Source organism: Melozone crissalis, unplaced genomic scaffold (genome assembly GCF_028551555.1).
Source record: "Melozone crissalis strain CALT ecotype California unplaced genomic scaffold, PUWL_Pcris_2 ptg000008l_1, whole genome shotgun sequence".
NCBI classification, from domain to species: Eukaryota; Metazoa; Chordata; class Aves; order Passeriformes; family Passerellidae; genus Melozone; species Melozone crissalis.
Genome location: NW_026535786.1, coordinates 15,789,315 through 15,810,820, shown reverse-complemented (window position 1 = coordinate 15,810,820; position 21,506 = coordinate 15,789,315). Strand labels below are relative to the sequence as shown.

The 21,506-nt window shown below is 46.9% G+C and overlaps 1 protein-coding gene across 1 annotated transcript in view; it reads left to right on the top strand.

Moving 5' to 3' along the window:
• Positions 1-21,506, top strand: part of VANGL1 (VANGL planar cell polarity protein 1) — a 41,564-nt gene that overhangs the window by 10,278 nt on the left and 9,780 nt on the right. The window contains exon 4 of the mRNA XM_054269986.1: positions 2,996-3,603. Coding sequence (XP_054125961.1) covers positions 2,996-3,603 — 608 coding nt within the window. The remainder of the gene's footprint in view (positions 1-2,995; positions 3,604-21,506) is intronic.

Here is a 21,506-nt window from a genome sequence, read left to right as displayed (position 1 = left end):
CTCGGGCGCTACTTTGACTCTCTTTGTATAGAGCTTGGCAGAGTATCATCTGCCAAGCTCTACACAAACATCTGTTTCCATCCTCTCACTGTGCATTATTCAGGTCAGCCCTTTCAGCTGTATATGTATTTCAGTTTTTATCCAGGATTTGCTACAGGTAATCTTGTAAAGTGCATTACAACCAGGATTCCAATAGGGAAAGGAATTAAGAGAGGTGAAACTAGTGTGAAATAGCTGTGAAGGAAGGTGGACTCAGAAAAGCTAGTACATTAACAATGGGTTTGGTAAAAACTAGAGTAATGCTGCATTTGGATTGTAGCTAGGATGGATCCAGTGCTCTGCTCTAGCAGGTGATATAAAGGTGCATATTCATTTTCAAGCAATGCCTGGTGCTGCAAGGCCTAGAATGCAGGATGCTTCGGTACCTCCTGGGCTGGATTTGGGATTTGTTAATCCTTGGCTGCGGGGTTCCACTTCTGTCTTTATCAAAAAAAAAAAAAAAAAAAAAAATCAGTGTACAGCTTCCAGCCAAACTATGTAGCAGTATTTGTGTACCTAGGGGTGTGCTCATTTCATGTCCTGTAATTTGGTATTTTGTAATTAGTTGCTTCTTTTCATGAGTCCCAGCTGTTTCTAAAGGCGCTGGTGAATTCCTAAGTCCTTGTTTTCATGCAGCCCTCCTCAATTAAAGCCAAAGCTAAATAAATTGATGTGTGAGCCAGACTTCCCTCCTAGGGAGCAGAGTGACCTCAGTTACATCCAAAAGCCATGTACCACTAAAGATTTAGCCTCATATTTCCTGTCCTGTGAGGAGAGGCTGCAACAGGTGGGGTTGTTCAGTCTGGAGAAGAGAAGGCTCTGAGGTGACCTTATTTTGTGGCCTTTCAGTATCTGAAAGGAGCCTACAGGAGAGCTAGAGGGGGACTTTTTACAAGGGCGTGCAGTGATAGGACAAGGGGCAATGGCTTTAAACTGAAAGGGGCTAGCTGTAGATTGGATATTAGGAAGAAATTTTCTGCTGTGAGGGTGGTGAGGCACTGGAACAGATTGCACACAGAGGTTGTGGCTGCCTCATCCCTGGAAATGTTCCAAGGCTGGGTTAGATGGGACTTTGAGCAGCCTGGTCTAGTGGAAGATGACCCTGCCCATGGCAGGAGAATTGGAACTGAGTGATCTTTAAAGTCCCTTTCAACCCAGAGCATTCTCTTGAGTCTCTGGTTCCATATAAATGTGCATTTTTTTGCATTAGGCCGTAGTCCACTCTTTCACGTGGCAAGAGTTGTAAGGGCTAAACTGTGACTAGGGTTGCCTGTTGTCTTCTGGGATGTAGCCTTAAGCTGCCCTGGTGTTCCTGTCCCTTCTCTTTTCTGCACAATTTTGCAGCTCATCAAATGGAGGAAACTATGCAGAGCTACTTAATGCATAAACATAAAATAGTTGAAATGCTTGAATTGCAGAGGTGCTGTTAAAGAGTACAATGTGGCAGGAATGTGCTGCTTTTCAGGACATGCTACAATGCAGATCTCTTCCGGGCCTCTGCTTTGGTGAGAAGTGACTCAAAACCCCCTCATATTAATTCAAGATGCTGACTATTTGTGGTTGGTCTGTCTCAAAACCCTACTGCTCTAGGCATGGGAGATATTCATGTCTTGGAGTGCTTTAGAAGTTAAATCCATGGAGTTGGGAGTTGTTCCAAGTAGTTGTGCTGCTTCAGTCTAGTCCTTTCCCAAAGACTCTTTCCTTTAGCACTTAAAAAGAAGTGAATAAAGGTTTAATATTATGCCTGTCTCTTTCAAATAAGTTGTTTTGGTCAGCGTGTGCAGTTGGAGAAGTCTGAGGGAAGTTGTAAATCCTATTAATGACACAGGCTGCAGGAAGATATTCTTAGGAAGAAAAGCAAAAATGTGGTTCTGAATGGGCATTGTGGCTATAAAGGTGCCAGGTGCCAAGCAGCAGAGCCACATGCATTGCCGGAGCCACATGCATTGCCACTCTTTGCCATGCATTTGTGGGAAGCATCAGGAGCCTCCATGTGCATGAGTCACCCCAGCAGCAGCTGTGAGTCAAATCCATACATGTCAGTGTAGCTCTTTGGCTGTGCCAGCAGCTGGAGGGAGCAATTGGAGGCATTGTAGCATGGGAAAACCAATGCAGACATTGTCTGATGTTAGCTAGGGAAGAAATGAGACTTTCAGAGCACGTAATGTAATCTGAAACTTGCCAGCATGGTGACTGTATTTCAGGTAAGCCTCTTTGTGAGTAAGTGGCTTCTGACAATGGCCTGGATTGTAGTACCAGAGCTACTTGGCAGTCCAGGATCCTCTAAACTTAAAAGCCCCATACCTGAAAATATCCTCTGTGATCACCTGTCATGTGTTGGTTTAACTAAAGTTTTATTCGATTGCCAGCTACTGAGGGCAGTGCTGCTCTAGAGGAGAATAAAAGAAGTGGAGGAACTTGCTGGAGGTGTGGTTGCTTCTATTACGGATGGAAAAATAATGTGTGAACATGTTTTTGATTGTGTAACAGCAACAACTGGCTTGAAACGCTGAAATGAAAATTTCCCTTCCAGGTGCTTTTGTGGTGCACTTGCACTGCAGAATTTGTGGGCTGGAAGAATACTAGTCCTTGCCCTGGACATGGGAACTGGTGATTACTACAGTTTCCAAGACTTATGTCATGTAACTCGTTAAACGTGCTGGAAGAAGAACCTCTAGGGATACAGTGAGTGGCACAGCAAGCAGAGCTACCTGCTCTGCAGTTATGGGCTTTTAGCACCTAATGTTTATAGTCACTGGTTTGGACAAGTTGTTTCCAAACCTTTACTAATTGTCAGGGTTGATTATTCACTACATTTAAGGTGTTGATTTTGCTGTATATTTTTTCTGGAACTTAAGACTGTCATAGCAATCTTTCCAGGCAAGAAAAATAGAACATCCGAAAGGAGTAGCCTGATTGTTTCCGTGTTATTTCTATTTATCTCTCCCTCCTTCAGGATGACAACTGGGGTGAGACCACGACGGCAATCACAGGCACCTCTGAGCACAGTATTTCCCAGGAGGACATTGCCCGGATCAGTAAGGATCTGGAAGACAGCGTTGGGTTGGACTGCAAACGTTACCTGGGCTTAACAGTGGCAGCTGTTCTCGGACTCCTAGTCTTCCTTACCCCCATTGCCTTCATTCTGCTACCCCAGATCCTGTGGCGAGATGATCTGGAGCCGTGTGGCACTGTGTGTGAGGGACTGTTCATCTCTGTGGCGTTCAAACTCCTCATTCTCCTGATCGGGACCTGGGCTCTTTTCTTCCGCCAGCCCAAGGCAGACCTACCCAGGGTGTTTGTGTTCCGGGCCCTTCTGCTGGTCCTCATCTTCCTCTTTGTGTTCTCCTACTGGCTCTTCTACGGCGTTCGCATCTTGGACTCGAAGGACACCAACTACCAAGGGATAGTGCAGTACGCCGTGTCCCTGGTGGATGCCCTGCTCTTCATCCACTACCTGGCCATCGTGCTGCTGGAGCTGCGGCAGCTGCAGCCCATGTTCACCGTCAAGGTGGTGCGCTCCACGGACGGAGAGTCGCGATACTACAGCTTGGGACACCTCAGGTGGGTGCACGCCCTTGGGGTCTGCTGGTGCAGATAAGTGTGGCTCAGCTGCTGCGTTTGAGTCTGTGTCGTTGCTGGTTCGTGAATCTTCCCCCAGAATTCCAGAGTCCCTCCGAAGTTACCAAACTGAATCTCTCCGGCTCCTCTCTGAGTGTGGGAGAGGCTGTATCTGCCTTAGAGGAGTCCTGTGCAGTAAATCAAAAAAGCTGATGTCATTACTTTGATATGGTCAATAGCCTGATGAGGTCTTTAAGATCCTTGTCTGGGCTTCTTTCCTTGTCTCCTTACTGGAGGAAAGTGCAGAGCTCTCCTTGTGTAGTTGGGGCTGCCTTGTGCATTTTGATTGTAGGGGCCAGGCACTGCTTTGGGAGCTGCCCTTCAGGCTGTGCAGAGCATTACTGCTCAGAGAGCCCTGACAGCAGGCCAGGCCATGTGGCAGGAGCTGAAGGTTTTATGGCACGATGCTCTTTTTGCCATTAGGTATGGATCAGTTTGCTGGGTTGGATGTACCTGGGAGTGTTTGGGAGCCATAGGTATGACACAAACCTGCTGCTTCCACTCTCCTGCTGGCATTAGTGTTTCTCTCAGCAATGGTACAAAAGAGGACAGGTGTCTGAATTGCCTTAGTTCCTGTGTCCTGCAAAGCTCTCCAGAAATCCCTTAGTTCCTGTGTCCTGTGAAGCTGGCAGCTGAGCTCTGGAGATGATTCCCCAGGCTGAATGTGCACTTAAACATCTGTTCAGCTTATCCTGTCCAGACCCCAATGGCATGTGTATCTGTGGCAGATGAAGAGATTAGCATCTGCTGGTTTAAGTGGATGTAGGAGCAGTCTCCTGCAGCCATTAGCTTAGCAGTGGAGTTGCTTTGAAGCAGATTTAGTGGCTGAAGCTGAAGTCCAGGAGTTTTCTCCTAGGTAAAGAAGAACTTGAGGCCTGTTGGGTGAAGTAGGTCTGGACTCTGCTTTGTTTTCCTTCTCTGTAAAATATGAAGGGGAGAGCCCTTGGAAGTTTACCAATTGACTTAATTAAATGTCTCTTTCAGGATTTCAAAAATCTCTTGGTTTTCTTGTGAAATCAATTTTTTGAGCTTAATTGCTCTGTAGTCTGTGATCCAGCATAACCTATATGATGAGAGAGATGGAAAGATGACTACCAGGGTTTCCCTGTGCTACAATATTGTGCCTTGAGGTGTGATGAGGCAGTTCAATCATAAGTGAATTCTGCAGAGAAAGTTTGGTATGTGTCTGTATTTACCCATATGTACACACACAGCAGATTTGGTATGAGGGAGTTTGCTTGGTGGTAGATTGTGGGTTTGTGCTCAGAGGAATGGAGATCCTACACCTGCCAAAGTCTGCATGTCTAACTTGCCATTAGAGGAAAGAATTTGCTTGAGAATCAAGGCCTGAATATTTAAAAGTGCATATGTTAGAAGCAGTGTTTTTTCCCAACTCTTTCTTTGCAGCCGGGTTTTGAAATGTATTGGGTGATGCTGAGGCAGTAAAGAGTTGTAAAACTTAGGATAAAATCTGAGATGTATGAAAACTTGTGACTTCTTGTTTGTTGGCAAGCTGATTTCAGTTTTGCTTGGTACATTGAATGCAAGCCATGCAGCACATGCATGCTCCAGTGTCTTATGTTACAGAAGAGACTCATCAAGCATGTCTGATAGTGCTGAACTAGTGTTGCTTTTTCCTTTGTTTGACAGATGAGCATAATGTGTATTGACATGTGTTTTGAAACCTGTCTTTCCATATTTACTACTACAAAGGTAAAGCTGTAGGTTTGATCAGGGGCCAGGTGTCTCCCAGCTAAGGAAGAGTTTGTCCTCTCTATGTGTTACTTGTGTGTGAGAGCTTCTGATCTTCATAAAGAGTGGGGCTCCAATGTGAAAAACTGTAAAAAGTGAATGTAGTTAATATCTCCTTCAGCTTCTAAGGGCCTAGGATTGTGAAATGTTTGTGAAAAATGAAAAAAAAAAAAAAGAGAACTTGATCATCTTCATGGCACAATTTTGCAGAGTTTTCATTAAGGTCTTGTCATGGTTGTTGATGAAATGTAGGTCAGGTTCACAAGGTGCTGCCTTCTGTCCCTGATTCTCTGGCTGAGGTGTGAGGCTAGAGTGGGAGGTCTGTTGATGGCAGAATGTGAAGACACACAAGGACAGTCTGGATTTCGGGAAGGCTGGAGAAGCAGCCCTGTGGGTGTGCTGGAGAGGTGGTTCTAACTGTGCTGGAGTAGGCATGTACCACTGGCTGCTGCCTTTGGACTCCTTTTGCCACCATGCATGCTTGCCCCATCCTGACACTTTTAAAGGGGTCTTGGAGAGGTTTTGAGCTGCCACCTGGAAGGAAGCAGCTTGCTTTTACAGGTATAGCAATCCGTCTCCTGAAATCAAAACCTTTTGTCTCTTTATGCTCTCAGATATCTTAAATGTTTTGATGACAAACAGTCCATGGAGTCTGATCTTCCTCAGCAGTCTAGTGTGCTCTGGAGAAACTGGTGGTGAGAAGGGACTCGAGACATCTTAGATTGTTCAGTGTTGCTTCTTGGAGTCGTTCTGGATTTTTTTATTCCCAGCAAAATTGTTGATATCACCCTTTTTAATCCAAGATGGAAGCTTTCCAATTCTAGGTCTTTTCTGGTGAGGCAGAGGGAGCTGCTATGTAAGTATGAGAGCAACTTGTTTTCTGGGGGAGAAGGGAAGAAAACAATAGCTCAGCCACCCTTCTGGCAAGCCATGTTTTTGCAAGGCAGGGTACAGACAGGATTTTCCACCCTCCTTGGCTGCAGATGCAGTAAAGAAGCTGGAAGTGCTGAGTTAGGTATTCCACTCCACCCCTGAGAGCCCTAGGTCCAGGAGGGTAAGCATATTTGGGACTAGTTCCCCAAATTCATATTATAATCAGCCTATTAATAGGCTGTCTTGGTCCCACCCCCAGCACTTTGGCTTTAACTTTTCTTCTGGGAGACTTGACTGCCAAAATGAACGTTCCCTTTGGCGTTGATTCAGGAGCTTGGAGGGGAGAGGTAAAAATTAAATAGGAGTCTTGATGAGTGTGGTGCCAAGTCTCAGCTCACTGACTGCTCTGCTGCTCCTGGTAGGAAGGGTTGCCACACTGGGAAAATGCTTTCTGGTGGTATGTGTGGATAAAGAGCAGGGAGCATCAGAGATGCAGGAAAGGTCAAGCCTAGGAAAATGTAAGAGGTTGGGTGGGAATGGTGGTGAGACTCTGAAAGCAACAACAAAGGGAAACAAAGGTGGGGGAGCACAGCAGTAGATAACTTCTCAGTTGAAAGGCCAATACTTTTTCAAGTGGAGGCTAGGATTTGCAGCTTTGGTTTTTGCCTATAAATTGGGATGCTGATGACACTTGTCATCCAGCATTGGGTGCTGTCTTTATGGCTCGGAAACTGTGCAGGAAGAATCTTGCTGGAGAAATCCTTCCTTTCCTGTAGTTAGGATGCTAACCATATTGCCTTCCTATCCAGTGAATGCTCTTTCCCACCCTAGAGCTTTGCTAGTCTAGACAGCTCAGGAAAATTAATGTCTTGTAATACACATGGTAGTTACTGATCTTTCATATAGACTGGATGTTGGGCTGCACTATAGTTAGTTTTGGTTTTCTGAGGCTAGAAATGTTTGAGAATGGGTCCTTCTCCTCCCTTTTGCTCATCCTTGCAGCAGGTATGTGAGGAGCAGGGCTGTGATAGTTCATCTTGTGTTGGGCTGTTTAAAGGAGCTGGAGTTTCAGTCTTCTTTTCTGTCTGTGGTGGTTTACCCCAGCTGGCAGGCAAGTACCACACAGCCCCTCACTCACACTTTGCTCTGTAGGGTGGGGGTGAGAATCAGCAAAAAGGTAAAATCTGTGGGTTGAGTTAAGAACAGTTGAATATTTTAATTAATGTATAATATAATACTAATTATAATGACATTGATAATAGTTATTGTAATGAGGGGGGGGGGAGGGAACTAAAACCCGAGGAAGGCAAGTGATGCTCAATACAGTTGCTCTCCACCCACTGACTGATGCCCAGCCTGTCCCCAGGCAGTGATTGGTGGCTCCTGGCCAGCTGTCCTCAGTTGATACACCCAGCATGATGGTCTGTGGTGTGGAATATCCCCTTGGCCAGTTTGGGCCAGCTGTCCTGGCTGTGCTCCCTTCCAGCTTCTTGTGCAACCCCTCACTGGATGGCAGAGCATGGGAAAATGAAGAGTCCTTGACTTAGAGTAAGCAGTGCTTAGCAACAACCCAAACATCAGTTTACTAGGAAGAAAAATAATGCAATCCTGGAGAAAACCAGGACACTGTCCTCTCTGGTGTGGGCTTGCCTTTGTGAACCAGGTGGCTAGGAAGCTGATGGGGAAGCCTGTAACAAAAGGGTTTGGGTTTTGCAGATGGCTGTGAGCTGGTCAGTGTTCTGTTGTAAGCTTGGTACTCAGAAGTAGCAGTTCTGCATGGTAAAAGTGTGCTTGAACATTCCCTGTACCCTTGTTACTCATCTCCGTTTGCATGGGTGTTTGCTGAACTGTGGTTTAAAAATTAAATTAAACTGTGGTTTAAAAATAAAGGGAACAGCTGTTTCCTCAAAACAAGTACCTGTCTCTGAAAACCCAGGGCCTTCCCTGCAGGAATTATCCATACCTTACTGAGAGACCTGGTGGCTTGCACACACTCACAGAAGAAAGGAGGTGCAGACATGTTCTGTGGAAGGGGATCACATTCAGTCTGTCTCCCAGCTGCTCTGGGTGTTTGTTGGACCTGTTGCTTATAAAGCTGGTCTGTAGGTTGTCAGTATTTACTGATTAATCTGCTGATTGCTCTCTTGTCAGGCATTCCTTGGTGCTACTGGTACTTTGTTCACTACTGAGGGAGTGTGGAAGGCTAAGGAGTGGGAATAGGCTTCTCCATATTCCAGCCTGCATCTGTAAGCCTTGACATCTGATCTTGTTGCTCAAATATACCTCCCCATATCAAGGGTGCTAATGAAGAGCAAGAGGTCAGCATTTGAACTGTACAGTGTCCTCTTGTCTGGAGTTGTGTCAACTCTTATGCTGTTTTAAAATATTTTTACTCCTCAAAAGGAAACCTTCTATGGAATGTAGACACCTTGGTTTCTGTTTCTAGCATGGTTATAACCATGGGATTAGGCAGTTGGATCTCTTCCCTGAGCAAGAGCTGCTGGAATCTTGCTCCTTTCTGGCAAAGGACTGAGCCTACACATACAGTTCTGGGATATTCCTGTTTCCAGCAGGGCAGTCAGAAGGGACTGCTGGACAAGCATTGGTGCACCACAGTGCAGTGCTCTCCCTGCCGAGCTAAATCCTGCTGGAGACACTGCAGTCTTTTCCTTCTCCCCTGTGTGCATTTTGTTTGCTCTGTGTTCCCAGGGGCCTGAGGAATTACACTGACCCTCCTTTCTCCTTGGGGTTCCTTCAACCTCACCATCTTCTGTAGTGATGCATGCTGATGAAACAGATTCAGCTGATGAGTTTTTACCTTGTTCTGTAGCAAAACATATTATTAACTGTCCTGCTGCTTTGATTGCAGGAACTTGCTGGAACAGCTTGTTACACAGACTTTGCAGACCAGCTCTGTTGCCAGAGCCTCTAGCCTGTGTGAAACTAGCCTTGTTCTTGAATTTGTTTTCTCTGTCCTGAAATCTGTACAAGGTGTCCTGGTACCCATTTGTGTGATTTTCTCCTGCCCATCACCAAACGGGATGAGCACAAGCATTGATGAGTCTCCCCTCCCAAGAAGTTTTGGGATAGCCGGCTAAATGGGTGTTAATTGCATCTGCAAGTGTGAAGCTCCTGGGGAAACTGAGGGGTCTCCTCCAGAACAGCTTCTTTAGCACCGAGAGGTGTCAGACTTGTGACACCCCCCCAACTCAGTGTCTCTGCAGCAGCACTTCACAAAACTGCTTTTACCACCACCTTTTTGCAACTCATCAGCTCTGCAACTTCTTGCAGCTCATCTGGGCTGCTTTTGCATGCTCCCAGTCCTGAGAGTGCTGAACTTTGTTCTCAGTGGGCAGCTGAGCATTAGCACCTTTCAAACACCCCATGCCATGAAGTAGTCATGGAGTAGGGAAGAAAGCTCTGACTTGTGGATGAACTGTTAATGACCTATGTAGGAAGAGATTTTCAGCCACACTCTTAACCATTTTTAGTCACAGGCCATACTTTCCCCCTCTGCCTGTATCTGCTGCCTCACCTCTGGAGGATGGTGCTGCAGAGATATGATTGCTCTAGCCAGGAGGGTACGCTTGGAATGGCAGAAGGAAATTTTCCAGTAGCCTCTGGGGGAAAAAAAAAAAAAGGTGCTGTTCCCTGCTGAGTAGGGAGCAGTCTCCTTTGATGTTCCAGATGAGTTATGGGAATGGTGCCTTGTTCTGTTTTACAAAGATCTGTTTGGTGGTGCAAGGGCTGTGCTGCCAGCAGTGTTCAGCTGGGACTTATGACATGGGTCACAGCAACACCTCATTAAGAGGCTGCTTGTTTGTGGCAGAAGTAAACAGCAAGCTCCAGGAACTCCTCATTAGAGGTGAGGGGAAGTCTAGGATGGACTGTAAGTATTGACAACTGCACAACTTGTCTGGGAGTTTCTGATGTGGTCAGGTCTGTCTCTGAAGCCGTGGAGGGTGTGCTTTTCTGAAAGGAGCATGTTTTCCTGGCCTCTTACCTCTCTGCATACAGTTGCCAGATTTTGCATACGGCTTTTCATATGGAACTGCTTCTCATTTTGATAAAGGGGAGAGAGCTGGGGGAACTGAAGTGCCCACATCTTTCTACCCTTCTCTCCTCCCTGCCTTGATCTTGATCCCTTATCACCCCCAGCACCCTCTGTGCACACGCCATTGAGTGTGAGCTGACTGCCCCAGACCCCAGGCCAGGTACCAGTGTTACCTGTGCTTCTGCAGATGCACCAGCAGCTTGGGCAAGTGGTGCGGGCCGATTGTTATACCCTGGAGCAGTCTTGCATTTTTGGAATACTTAATACTTTAAAAGTTTACGAGCCCACTTGCAGGTGAAGTGCCCGCTGTCAATTATTAACTCACATGGCCAGCACAGTGTTACTTGCTCCCCCGTGAGGAGCTGCTCGTCTTTCTCAAAGAGACGGTGTGGAGGAAATGCCATTGGGTTCATCTGCAGGGATTTCCTTTCTTGTTGGCTTGTCTTTCAAAACCAACACTGCCCAGAAGTCCAAGAACGGTATGCACTCCAGCCTACCCTGTACTTAGGGGGTTTGTTGTGGAATTTGTGTCCCACCGCCGTCCGTGCCCTCTGAAGTGTCTGTGTGTACCACCCACAGAGACAGATGGCCTCCCTAAGCTGCTGAACAAATTCTGTGGCCATGAAGGTACTTTTATCTTCGAATGCTGCAAAAAAAAAAAAAAAATCCACCCCCTCAACCTTTGACGGTCTGTTTCTTGTGGTGAATGATGAAATACAAATATTCTGCAAAGAAGTGAGCTGTGTACCCTTTGGGTGAAAAGAGGAGGCTCACATTTTGCAAGGACAACAAGGAATTGTGAATTTACAGTTCTCATATAGCACAAGTAAAGTCCAATAAATATGGAAGCTAATTCCTGACTCTACCCTGAAGAAGTAAGGAAAAGTTAACAGGGAGCCCCGTGGTAGTAGTAGAATTCTAAAATTTTTTTATATATTCATGGCTATAAAATTGAGAGCACTATTTTCGCTTATAACTTGATTGCCCCTCCAGTACATGCTTAAATGAACTTCAGTGCTTAAATTTCTTTTGTTCAGTGTAGGTCAAGTGGGGACATCAGCTGACAATGTGGGGAGAGCTATTCTCTGGCTGACAGGAAAACAGATTCCTGGCACAGCAGTAAGGACCTTGGCTGTGGTTTGGAGCTTCAGGCTGCTGACTCTGGCTTGTGTTCCTCTAGTCCTGGTAGAAGGTTATCTGCATCCTTGCTGGGGCTGGATTTTTTCTCTCAGCTTGGAGCTGCAGGTCATGTCTCTGTGGCCCCAGTGTTGTTTGTAGGGTTGCTGAGTGCTGGTTATAAAATCAGGTGGCCCTTGCTTGTGCAAGCTTGCTGGGGTGGAGCTTTGATGGATGCTGTGTGGCGGAGGGATGCTGTGCAGGGCAGACTGGGCTGTGGTCTGAGAGCTGACAGCTCTCTGTGTGCAAAGGGCTGCTAGTGGCTCTAACATGGATGCTGCCTCTTCAGGCCTGTCTGTGTGGCTTGCAGGAGAGCAACATCCCAGGTGTTTTTAGAGGAGCCCTAGAACAAGTTAAAGCTGCTCTTTTGACTCAAAAGACACCCTCATTCAAGGTCCTGCCACGTTAATCCCATCCCAACCTGGCAATCAAAGAAGAGATGGTCCTCTTTCCTGAGAGAGCATCTGACCAGGCAGCTGTAGGATCAAGAGCTGAACGCTGATGTTTCATGGCTGCAGCATCTAAATGTAAAGTCCTATTATAGCACTGGAGTTTCACTGCCAGTAGAAGCTTTGAACACTTTGTTATTTCCTTGGAATTAAAGCTGTACTTCTTAGCTTTGACTTAAAAGAAACACCCTAAATCAGCAACTAACCCCTTCTCCCACCCTCAAAAAAGCTACTAACAAAAAGCCCCACCCTTAGTTACTTCATCACTATTCATGGAGCTTGCAGAGTTCCTTGGCCAAAGACTGGCCTTATTTGAAGGATGAACAGGCTTTAAATTATCTTGTTTAAATGCAGACTCTTACAAACTTCTTGCCATACCTGCCAGTTCCTGCATATACTTTTTTTCATTTGAAGCTCAGACTAATCAGAGACATAGCATGTGTGTGCTGGGAAGAGGAAATGCATCACTGTCGTGGATTGTACTGGTACCAGGAACTGGAAATGGTAACCCAGGTCCCATATGTTCCCAACTTCTCCAGGGTTCCTGGGTGCTTGAGCAGGACACAGGCTGGAAGCTGATGGGTGCCCTGTTGCTCAGGGCTTGGGGGTGTCTGATATTTCATGCCTTGTGTCTGCACTAAGTGCCTGTCTTGGCCCACCCTTGCATGCAGGGTGATCTCATGATCTTGCTCCTAACTCCTGTGTTCAGAAGGTAAAGCACACCTTGGTATTGTTCTGTCTCCCTGACTTGTTTGAAACTCCCTAAATCCTAAATACAATCTCAAGTGTGTAGAAACTTTTGAAAGAGGTTACACCTCCCTCAGAAATACTCAGTATATCCCTCAATTACATAAATGTTTGATCATAGCTCTGCATCACTTCTTAAGCTAATGCTGCTGCACAAAAAAATCCTGTCAACAGCCTGATCCTTCCTCACCCCTCCCAAAGAAATATTGTCTAATTGCACAGCAATGCACTGGTGGAATTGGGGAATGGTAATTGATATCTCTGTTGTCCATGTAGCTTTGCAGTTTGTGTGTGTATTTTTCTGCTTGGGTTGTTTTGCTCAGTCTAATTTCTGCAGTCTTCTTAACTACCCTCGTGGTGTTTAATGGTTGTAAAGGCTTGTGGTGGCAGTGGAAAGGTTTAGTGGAGCTGAGGGAAAGATGCAGGATAGAATTCTCTCATGGCTGCAGACTGACATTCAACTTATCATTGACCACAACCTCCAGGTCCCTTTCTGTGGCACTGCTGTCCAGCACCTCATTCCCCAGTCTGTCTGTACAAACAGAATTGCCCCATCCCACGTGCAGAATCTGTCACTTTCCCTCATTGAACTTCACATTGGTTGGTAGTTGCCCAGCCCTGTAATTTACCCAGGTCTCTCTGCAGGGCCTAACTGCCTTCAAGGGCATCAGCTGTTCCTCCCAGTTTCGTATCATCTGCAGAATTGCTTAGTATCCCCTCCATAAATGTCCAAGGCACTTAGGAAGATGCTGAAGAGCAGGGGGCCGAGGATGGAGCCCTGTGGAACCCCACTAGTGACAGGTCTCCAGTCTGGTGTCATCCCATTGACTGTAACCCTTTGTGCCTGACCCAGTTGCACACCCCTCCCATGATGTGTTTATCCAGCTGAATGCTGGACATCTTGCCCAGTGGGATCCTGTGAGAGACAATCTCAAAAGCTTTACGGAAATCCATAAAGATGACACCAGCTGGCTTCCCTTGATCAGCTAGCTGGGCTACCTTGTCATGAAAGGAAAGGAAGTTTGATAAGCAGGACTCTCCTCTCATGAAGCTGTGCTGGCTGTGAGTGGTGACTGTGTTGTCATCACACTTTCAGTTTTTTTTCAATACCTCCTGGAATAATCTTCTCCCTCGCTTTACTGGGCACTGAAGTGACACTGAGTGGCCTGTAGTATCTGGGATCTTCCTTCCTGCCTTTCTTGAAAATCAGGAGAGTGACTGCTCAAAAATCCTCAAGAGAGGCTTTGCAATGACATCAGCCAGCTCTTTGAGGAGTATTGCATGAATCCCATCAGGCCCCATAGATTCCTGCAGTCTGTGGGAGCCCTCCTTGGTGGGGCACAGCTCTGTCTGCAAGTTTGCTCCTCTGCTGAGCCTTGGGGAAAGGAGAGCCTCCAAGTCCTTGCTTCTCCTCCCCAGTCCATCTGACCTACAGGAGACCAGCCTTGGGCCAAGCATGAGGGATTGGTCTGGAGCACCTCAGGTCATGTCCTTGAAGATTCAGAGCTGGGCATGGTGCACAAATGGATGGCAGCTTACTTCTGTGGATTTGGTTTGTAGTCATATCTCCAGCTGTGAGACTGGACTTTGTAAATTATTATCTTGGGTCATGCAGGTCTCCTTCCACAGGACTCATTGGCCTCAATAATCTGCTCAGCTGTGCAAATGTGAGACTGGCTTCAGCAGTGTCCTGACTCTCGAATTGGTCATGGGTCTGTGTCGAATTGGCTGTGGACAGGTGGATCCCTTTGGACTCCTGGCAGCTGGATGCAACACCCACAGTGCCTGAGGAAGCCAACTTCTCCCTTCTTTGTCAACACCCATGGTTTTCTGGGGTGCCTGTGTCATGCTGTGGAGGTTTGTGGGAAAGCTCAGCAGCAGTTTCTTCCCATCACCTTTTCACTTAAGTTGTCCCCTTTGTGTTCTTCTCTCACTGCTTTCCTTCCCAAGCTGCCCATTTGCTCAATAGATGGAGAAAGCCTTTCACAGTTTTGGCTCTACTTTAGTGTGAGCAGACAATAGCTGGTGGTTTGCTTGTGGTTTTTTTTTCTCATGAATAAGCAGGATAGTAAGTACTCTCATTAGCTCCTTGGAGGATACCCTCACCACCTGGCAAAACCATATCATGGAGACAAATGTTTGGTGTGCTAGCAGCACCCTTGGAAAACCCCTTTCCAAGCTCTAGCTCCTGGATCCAGTAGCTGCTGCTCTCCAGGTCCAGTTAAACTGCTAGAGGCTCCTGAGGGTGCTGGCTGGGGCTTGAGGTGTGGATGTCTGGCCAGGTGTTGTTTTGGTTCGCTGCAGGTGTCTGGGACATAGCAGATACATGGCAGGGCACGGGCAGCTCCTTTGCCTCTCGTGTTTCTTGTCTGTGTTGCAGCAGACCCTGGAGCAATGAGATGCTGGTGGCAACTGTTCTCTTTCTGTTTGATGAGAAGGTGGTGCCTTCTCCTGTTTGAAGGTGTTGCATGGCATCAAAGGCAAGTGGGTGTCTAGTTTGAGACCTGTTGGGGCATCTGCATGTGGTTGTTGGTGTCTGAGGAGGTGGCTGAAATGCAGCCCAAGCTGTGAGTGCCTGAAAGCTGCTGTTGTGCCCTGGCTAATCCATGAACTGTACCATTTGCGTTTAGTGGTTCTGCTAGGTATCTGCATGGTGAGTGCTTGACAGCACTGCCCCACACACGATGCTCCCCTTGGAGAGATGGTCTTGGCCTAAGAGGATGTGGGCAGATTGCTTTGGAGCCTGCTCTCCTGGCATCTGGGTTCCTCAGCTTTCTGAGAGAAAAGTTTGTTGCACCACATCTTCAGGCTTTCACAAGCTGCTCTTTCAGATGCAGCTCCTGAGGCTGCTCTTGTACACTCACCCATCCCCGTGGACGGGCTGAGGCAACTGGGGCCACGTGAATTTGCCACATGTTAAACTCCCTTTGCCATTCTGTGGGGGACTGGAAGGCAACCTTTCCACTTACCTAGGCTGCAATAAAGCTTCCTAGAATTATGTGCAGATTAAATCTTGTTTTTTTTTTTTTTTTTTCCAAAGAGAGTCCTCTGCCTTGCATAGGAAGGTGCTTTTCTGGTGCTCCAGAACCTCCATTGTTTCTAAAACTCAGGTTAGACTTTTACAGCTTGTTTCATTTTCTGTCTGTTGAATATGGTGTTGGAGGTAGCAAGTGTCCTTATGATCTTTGTGTCCCTTGGAACTGCCTACCATGAAACGAGATGTTCACAGTGTTACTGAGGGAGAGAAGTGTGGTGCTGTCACAGCATCTCACCTCAACACAGGGATTGTTCTTTCCTGGCAAATCATAGTATTGGACCTTTTGGACCACTCCTTGAGTGAGAGGACTGTGCCTTCTTCCTCTTCTCCTCCTCACTACATTTTACCAATAGTTTTCTGGGTTTTTCCTAGGCTATTATACTAGCTGCCACCTTCAGATGTTGGAAGTGGAAGGAAGGGCAGTGCAGCTGTTGGGAAAGCATTCATCAAGTTTTGAGGTTCCACCAATAAAGGTGACTGGGGAAAACATTCAGGCAGTGTGCTGGTACCCTGAAGACCAGTTAACTTCCTGAGGTAAAAGGCTTGGAAGTTTCTCAGAAGGAGAACTGCAGTGGGAGCATGCCATTGGGTTTGCTGGGGTTTTATAGCTGCTGGCTAAAACTTCATGCTCTGTACTTCTGTAGCAGCATCTTTTTAGTGCTGGCCTGGGAGTGCCTTTATAGGATTCCTCAGGAAGGCTTAAGTAAGTAGCTTGTTTGGTTTGTATGAGGTAAAGGAGTTATTTCCCTCCAGCCCCCAAGTTTGATCATACCCTCCTGTAAAATCCTGGGTTTTAAAAATACTCACAGTTTCCCTTCAAAATAAAAACATTCAAATGTAACAGCAGAGTTAGTAGTAGTAGACTTGCAGAGATCCTTATCTTTTTCACCTGTACTGGAGGGTTTTGACTAGGCTGCTTTTGGGGTTTGGGGAAAACAAACCAAAAACCCAACCTGAAAATGAATTCTACTCCTCTTTCTCTCTCATTCAGAAAATTTCAATGTTGAAATCCCTTCTACATCAGCAGTGAACTATTGTACTGCTCAGCTGGTGTGTTGATTCTGATTTTTGTCTTGCAAAAGATGAAGCTTAAAATGTCTGTTGGAGAGCAATGTGTCTGGGACTGCACCAGGCAGAAAAGGGGAGATCTGTGGTTAGAAACTCAGCTGGTGCTTTCGTTAAATTTACAGCAGCCATGTGGTGTTCAGATGGATTGGATCAGCCATGTGTTGGATATAGATGGGGACACACTTTAAATTCCTGTCCTTTTCCTTCCATGTAGTTAAAAAAATCTGTGAGGGGAGAGAAAAGATGGAGATGGGTCACTGCGAAACTGGGGCAAACTTTGTGTGTGTTTGGGTTCCATGTAAATGACACCATTAAGGGATGGATGTTCGCTTCCTTGGGGGCAGCAGGCTGACAATCTGCTACTATGATGAGGTATTCTTCCCTTCCCTGATAAAGGTTTGACCTTGCAAATTCTTTTCCCTGTCTCACCAAATGCCAGAAGTTGGGTATCTAAAACAAACCTGCTGTGTCCTGGTTGCCTGGTGCCTGTTCCAGGGAGGGCAAGGATTGTGCTTGCCTGCCTTAGCCAAGTGGAGATCTCAGTTGTGGTTGTCTGACAAGAAAATGTGGTTTTCCTTTTCCTAGGAGCTGCAGTCCTGTTCTCTTGACTGTACCAAACTGAAATGCTCTTGTAGTTATGACGATCAAAAGGCATTTTTCTGCTCTGCTTGTTTGGCAACAGCTGCTGGAGAAGTTCCTTGTCTTGGCATCTCTGCTGAGATCTGACTCAGGCTCTGTTTACTGGAGGGGACAAAACCGTAGCCAAGGCATTTGTGCTTCTGCCAGCACTGCAAAGTGCTTCTGCACGACCTTGATTTTCTTGGGACCCCTGCTCCAAGGTGTTGCTTGGGAGGGACAGAGAGTACCAAATCCCTTGCGTCTTGCCAGCTCATGGCCCCTGGTGTGGGTCACCTATCTGGGCAGCCTGTGCTGGCCTCACCTGTAGCTATGACAGGCAGAGCAGGGAGGCAAGTCTGCATTGAGGATGGTGGCAATCCCTTCTGTAATCATCTTCAACTGGGATGTTGGTGTGGGAAGCATTTTGACTTCAATTGTCTGTTTCCAGTTTTATTTCTCACTCTGTTGACTTTGCTCTGGGAAAACAGTCCAAGAGGGTGAAGGGTCAGGAACTTGAGCCCTAGCTCTGTGCTCTGGCAAAAGTGTATGAGAAAGGAAAAAAAAGGGAGTTTTCTGGGAGGGAGATGGGGTTGTCCTGCAAGGGAAGGCGGAGCAGTGCTCTGAGCTTGTTGGGTGTGAGCTGACAGCACTGCTAGAGAGTACAAAGTGCTGTGGATGGGCAGCTCAGTGCCCTGGGAGAGCTCAGTATCTCTTGCAGTAGGCAAGCTCAATGCAGTTGTAGGCTGGAGACATCTGGTAAGGCAAAACTGGCTCTCCTTTGTAAGGCTGTGTTGTGGAATCCTTTCTCAGCTTTTCTTTGTGGTGCTCAACTTCCCAATTGGCTGTGGCAGATGTTTAATGTGCCCAGAGACCATGGCCTGTTTTGATACTGTGCCTGTGTTGAGGAATGTTAAAAAAATATTGTTTGGAGGAGAGGAATCTGTGCTGGGAACCATTTGATTAAATAACCCCAGGCTTCCTCAGCCCTCAATTAGCACAGCAGTCATCAAACCTCTGACTATCCCTGTGTATTTTAGGTGTGTGTGGCTCACTCTAAACCCTGATGCTGCAAGATCTGCATCCATAGCAAGAATGCTCTGGTAGAACAGCTCAGCTCTTTCTGGATGTGTACGCAGATCTATTGCAAAAGTGTGGGGCACTCCTCTGCCCTCAATGATTCTCAGTGTCTCCTGTTGTTTGGTATAGTACCATGAAAGGCTACATTTCTAGCTTAGCAGGAAAGCACAAAACAGCTGAAACCATGTGAGTGGCAGGTGCATAGAGGTGTGGCTCCAGTTTTTAATCTTTTTTCCTCTCCTTATTTTTTATTTTCACCAACTCTTTCCCACCACTTCATAAAACTCAAACCCCTTTTCCTAGAAACCACCAGCGTCCAAAGCCAGTATTTTGATGATATAAACAGGCTTCTTTCCTTGTGCTTTGCTTCAGTATAGTATTGCATTGTTTTCCTAGAAATCTACTAAGAAAAGCCAATTTCAGTGTCGGTGTAGTTGTGTCACAAAAGGCAAACACTAAGTGGCCTCTGATGTGCAGCGTATGGCAAAACTGCAAATATTCAAATCTTTTGTAGCAGCAAGTACTCAGGCAAAACTGCTTAGAGAGAAAAAAATACCTTTGTGTCACATAGTCCCCTCCTCCACTTCCTTGGATGCCCTGTAGAAGTTAATTCATTACTGCTAGTAAGGGGCTCTGCATTTCTCTGCTGCCAAACGCCGCTGGGGTACCGTGTGCTTGTGCTGGGCCTGCCTGTTTGCTTTCCCTCCTGGCAGCATGCTGTGACACGGCCTTCTCCAGGGCAGTGAAACTAATCACGAGAAACAAGCAACCCTCCAACTGCACAAAACGCAGAGCCCCACTGACACTGCCTGCCAGGAAAACTGTTTCCAGTCGGCTGCTGGGTCGTGCAAGAGGTTTTCCTCTTGTGCCATAAGCTTTGAATCTGAAGTGTTCCATGGAAACGCTTTTTGTGTCCTGATTTTTGTACTCTGCCCATGGCGGGGGTGGGGTTAGAACTAGATGATCTTGAAGGTCCCTTCCAACCCAAGCCTTTCTGTGATGATTTCTGTGTTTCTGTGATATGCTTTCCCTGCATTCTGGTAGTTTGCTACAATGCCTGAAATATGCTGTGCTGCCAGACCCTCTCGATGGGACGTGAGAACAATCCTCACTCTGACCTCTTTCATACGGGCGATTAAATATCGAAACTTTCTGTTTGTTCTCTTCCTGCCCCTCCCCATTCTTTCCAAGCGCGGAACAAAAGGGAAGCCCCGGCGCGGCTGGCTGAAGCGCGGGTGAATGAATGCAGTGACCGACATGGTGCTGAACTCCTCCCGAGGCGGCGGGCGAGGAAGCCGCCTCTCCAGACGAGGCCTCCAGGATGGCTGCCAGCTCCCATTCCCGCCGGAGCGTCCATGTGGGTGGAGAGGCGGCTTCCTGCGGCCGCTCCACCTTGCTCGCAGGGCAGCGGAGGGTCTGCCCTGCGTGGGGAGCCCCAAGAGCCTGGATTGCTCTTGGGAGGCAGCAGATTTCCTTGCAAGGCGTTTGCTTTGCTGCTCTGGCTTCTCTGGGCGCTGCTGTGCCCGTGGTTGCCCTCCTGCTGGCATGGTGCTGCACCAGAGCCCTGCTGTGCTGGGGTGGGCACAGGTGTCGGAATTCAGGACATCCCTCTGGCTGTCCTGGACTGCCAAGACCCCTGCCAGGGGGCTCAGAGACCCTGGCACAGAGCCCAAGACACTTGTGGTTTTGATTATGACCCATGGAGCAAATTACCAACCTTATATGAAGATCTGCAAGCCACAACGGCTCAAGTAGAATGATAGTGAATTTATCACAGGGGGAAAAATAGATTTTTGGGGTTTTTAGAATGGGGGTTCAGGAGGCAAGATGGAGGAATCTGGGCATGTCCAGCCTTTCTCCTTCTTCTTCCTCTTCCTGGCCTCCATCTTCTGCTGTAATGTTGGCACTTTTAGATTGGTTTAGAGTAGAAGCTCACTGTCTAACATAGGTGATAGGTGTTAGAAAATAATTGTAAATATTGTACACGTAGTATTTAGTATAAAGAGATAACACTGCCCCGGGGGCAGGCAGAGTGCCTTGGACTGTCCTGCTGAGTGGACCTTGGCTGGACAGGAAAAAAAACTTTATGGATAAGAAACAATAAACAATCTTGAGACCGAGAACTGAAGAGCTCCAACTCCTTCTTCAACCCCCGGGCTGGGAAAAGAGACTTTCTAACATGTGTCAGGGTTACTCTGACCAGCTAAAGTCCTGAGACACTGCTTATTGTTGCTTTGCAACACCGTGTGGGGCAGGGCTGGCTGTCCTGCGCTGGCCAGGGTGAGCCTTCCCCTTGATGTGGGGGAAGAGGTTGAGCAACACAGCCCAGGAGGCTCTGATTCAGCCTTTTCCTTGCTCTTGCAAATCATTGTGGCCCTTTTAATTTACTTGTCGGCAGCTTCTAATTATTTTTTTTTTCCTGTAACAGAATTGGAAGAGTTGTAGTTGTAGCTGTCTTCCTAACCTGCCACGCTTAGGATGGACTACACGGGAGACGGAAATGGGCTGGTAGAAATTCAGGAAACTGATGTTTATTACATTTCTCTTCCAGAAAACAGATTCCTCCGTGTGACTGGGCTATCTCATGTGTGGGATTGAGCCTCTACTGGATTTGCATCAGCAACAAATACCTGGGCTTTAATTTTCAGAACAATAATCGTTGCTTGCTGCAATGTGAAAGCTTTGTTATGTTTGGATTTTGACTGCACGTGCCAATGAATTGGTGGGGAAGGTTATATAATGAGGGGATGGAAGGGATGTTGGGTGGGGAAAACTGGCATCCTGATGATAATGCTGTCGGTGGGGTCCAGGGAAAATGTGTATGTATAAAAATAAATTATTCTCTGCTGTGATGCATTGTGTTTTGTCCTAGTAGAGCAAGTTGGTCAGTGGAGCTCCAAAACATTTCCCACTGGTGGGATGGAAGTTCCAGTGCTGTTTGAAATGAATACAGTGTATTAACAGAGAACAACTCTGTTCATTTTTATCTTCCTGT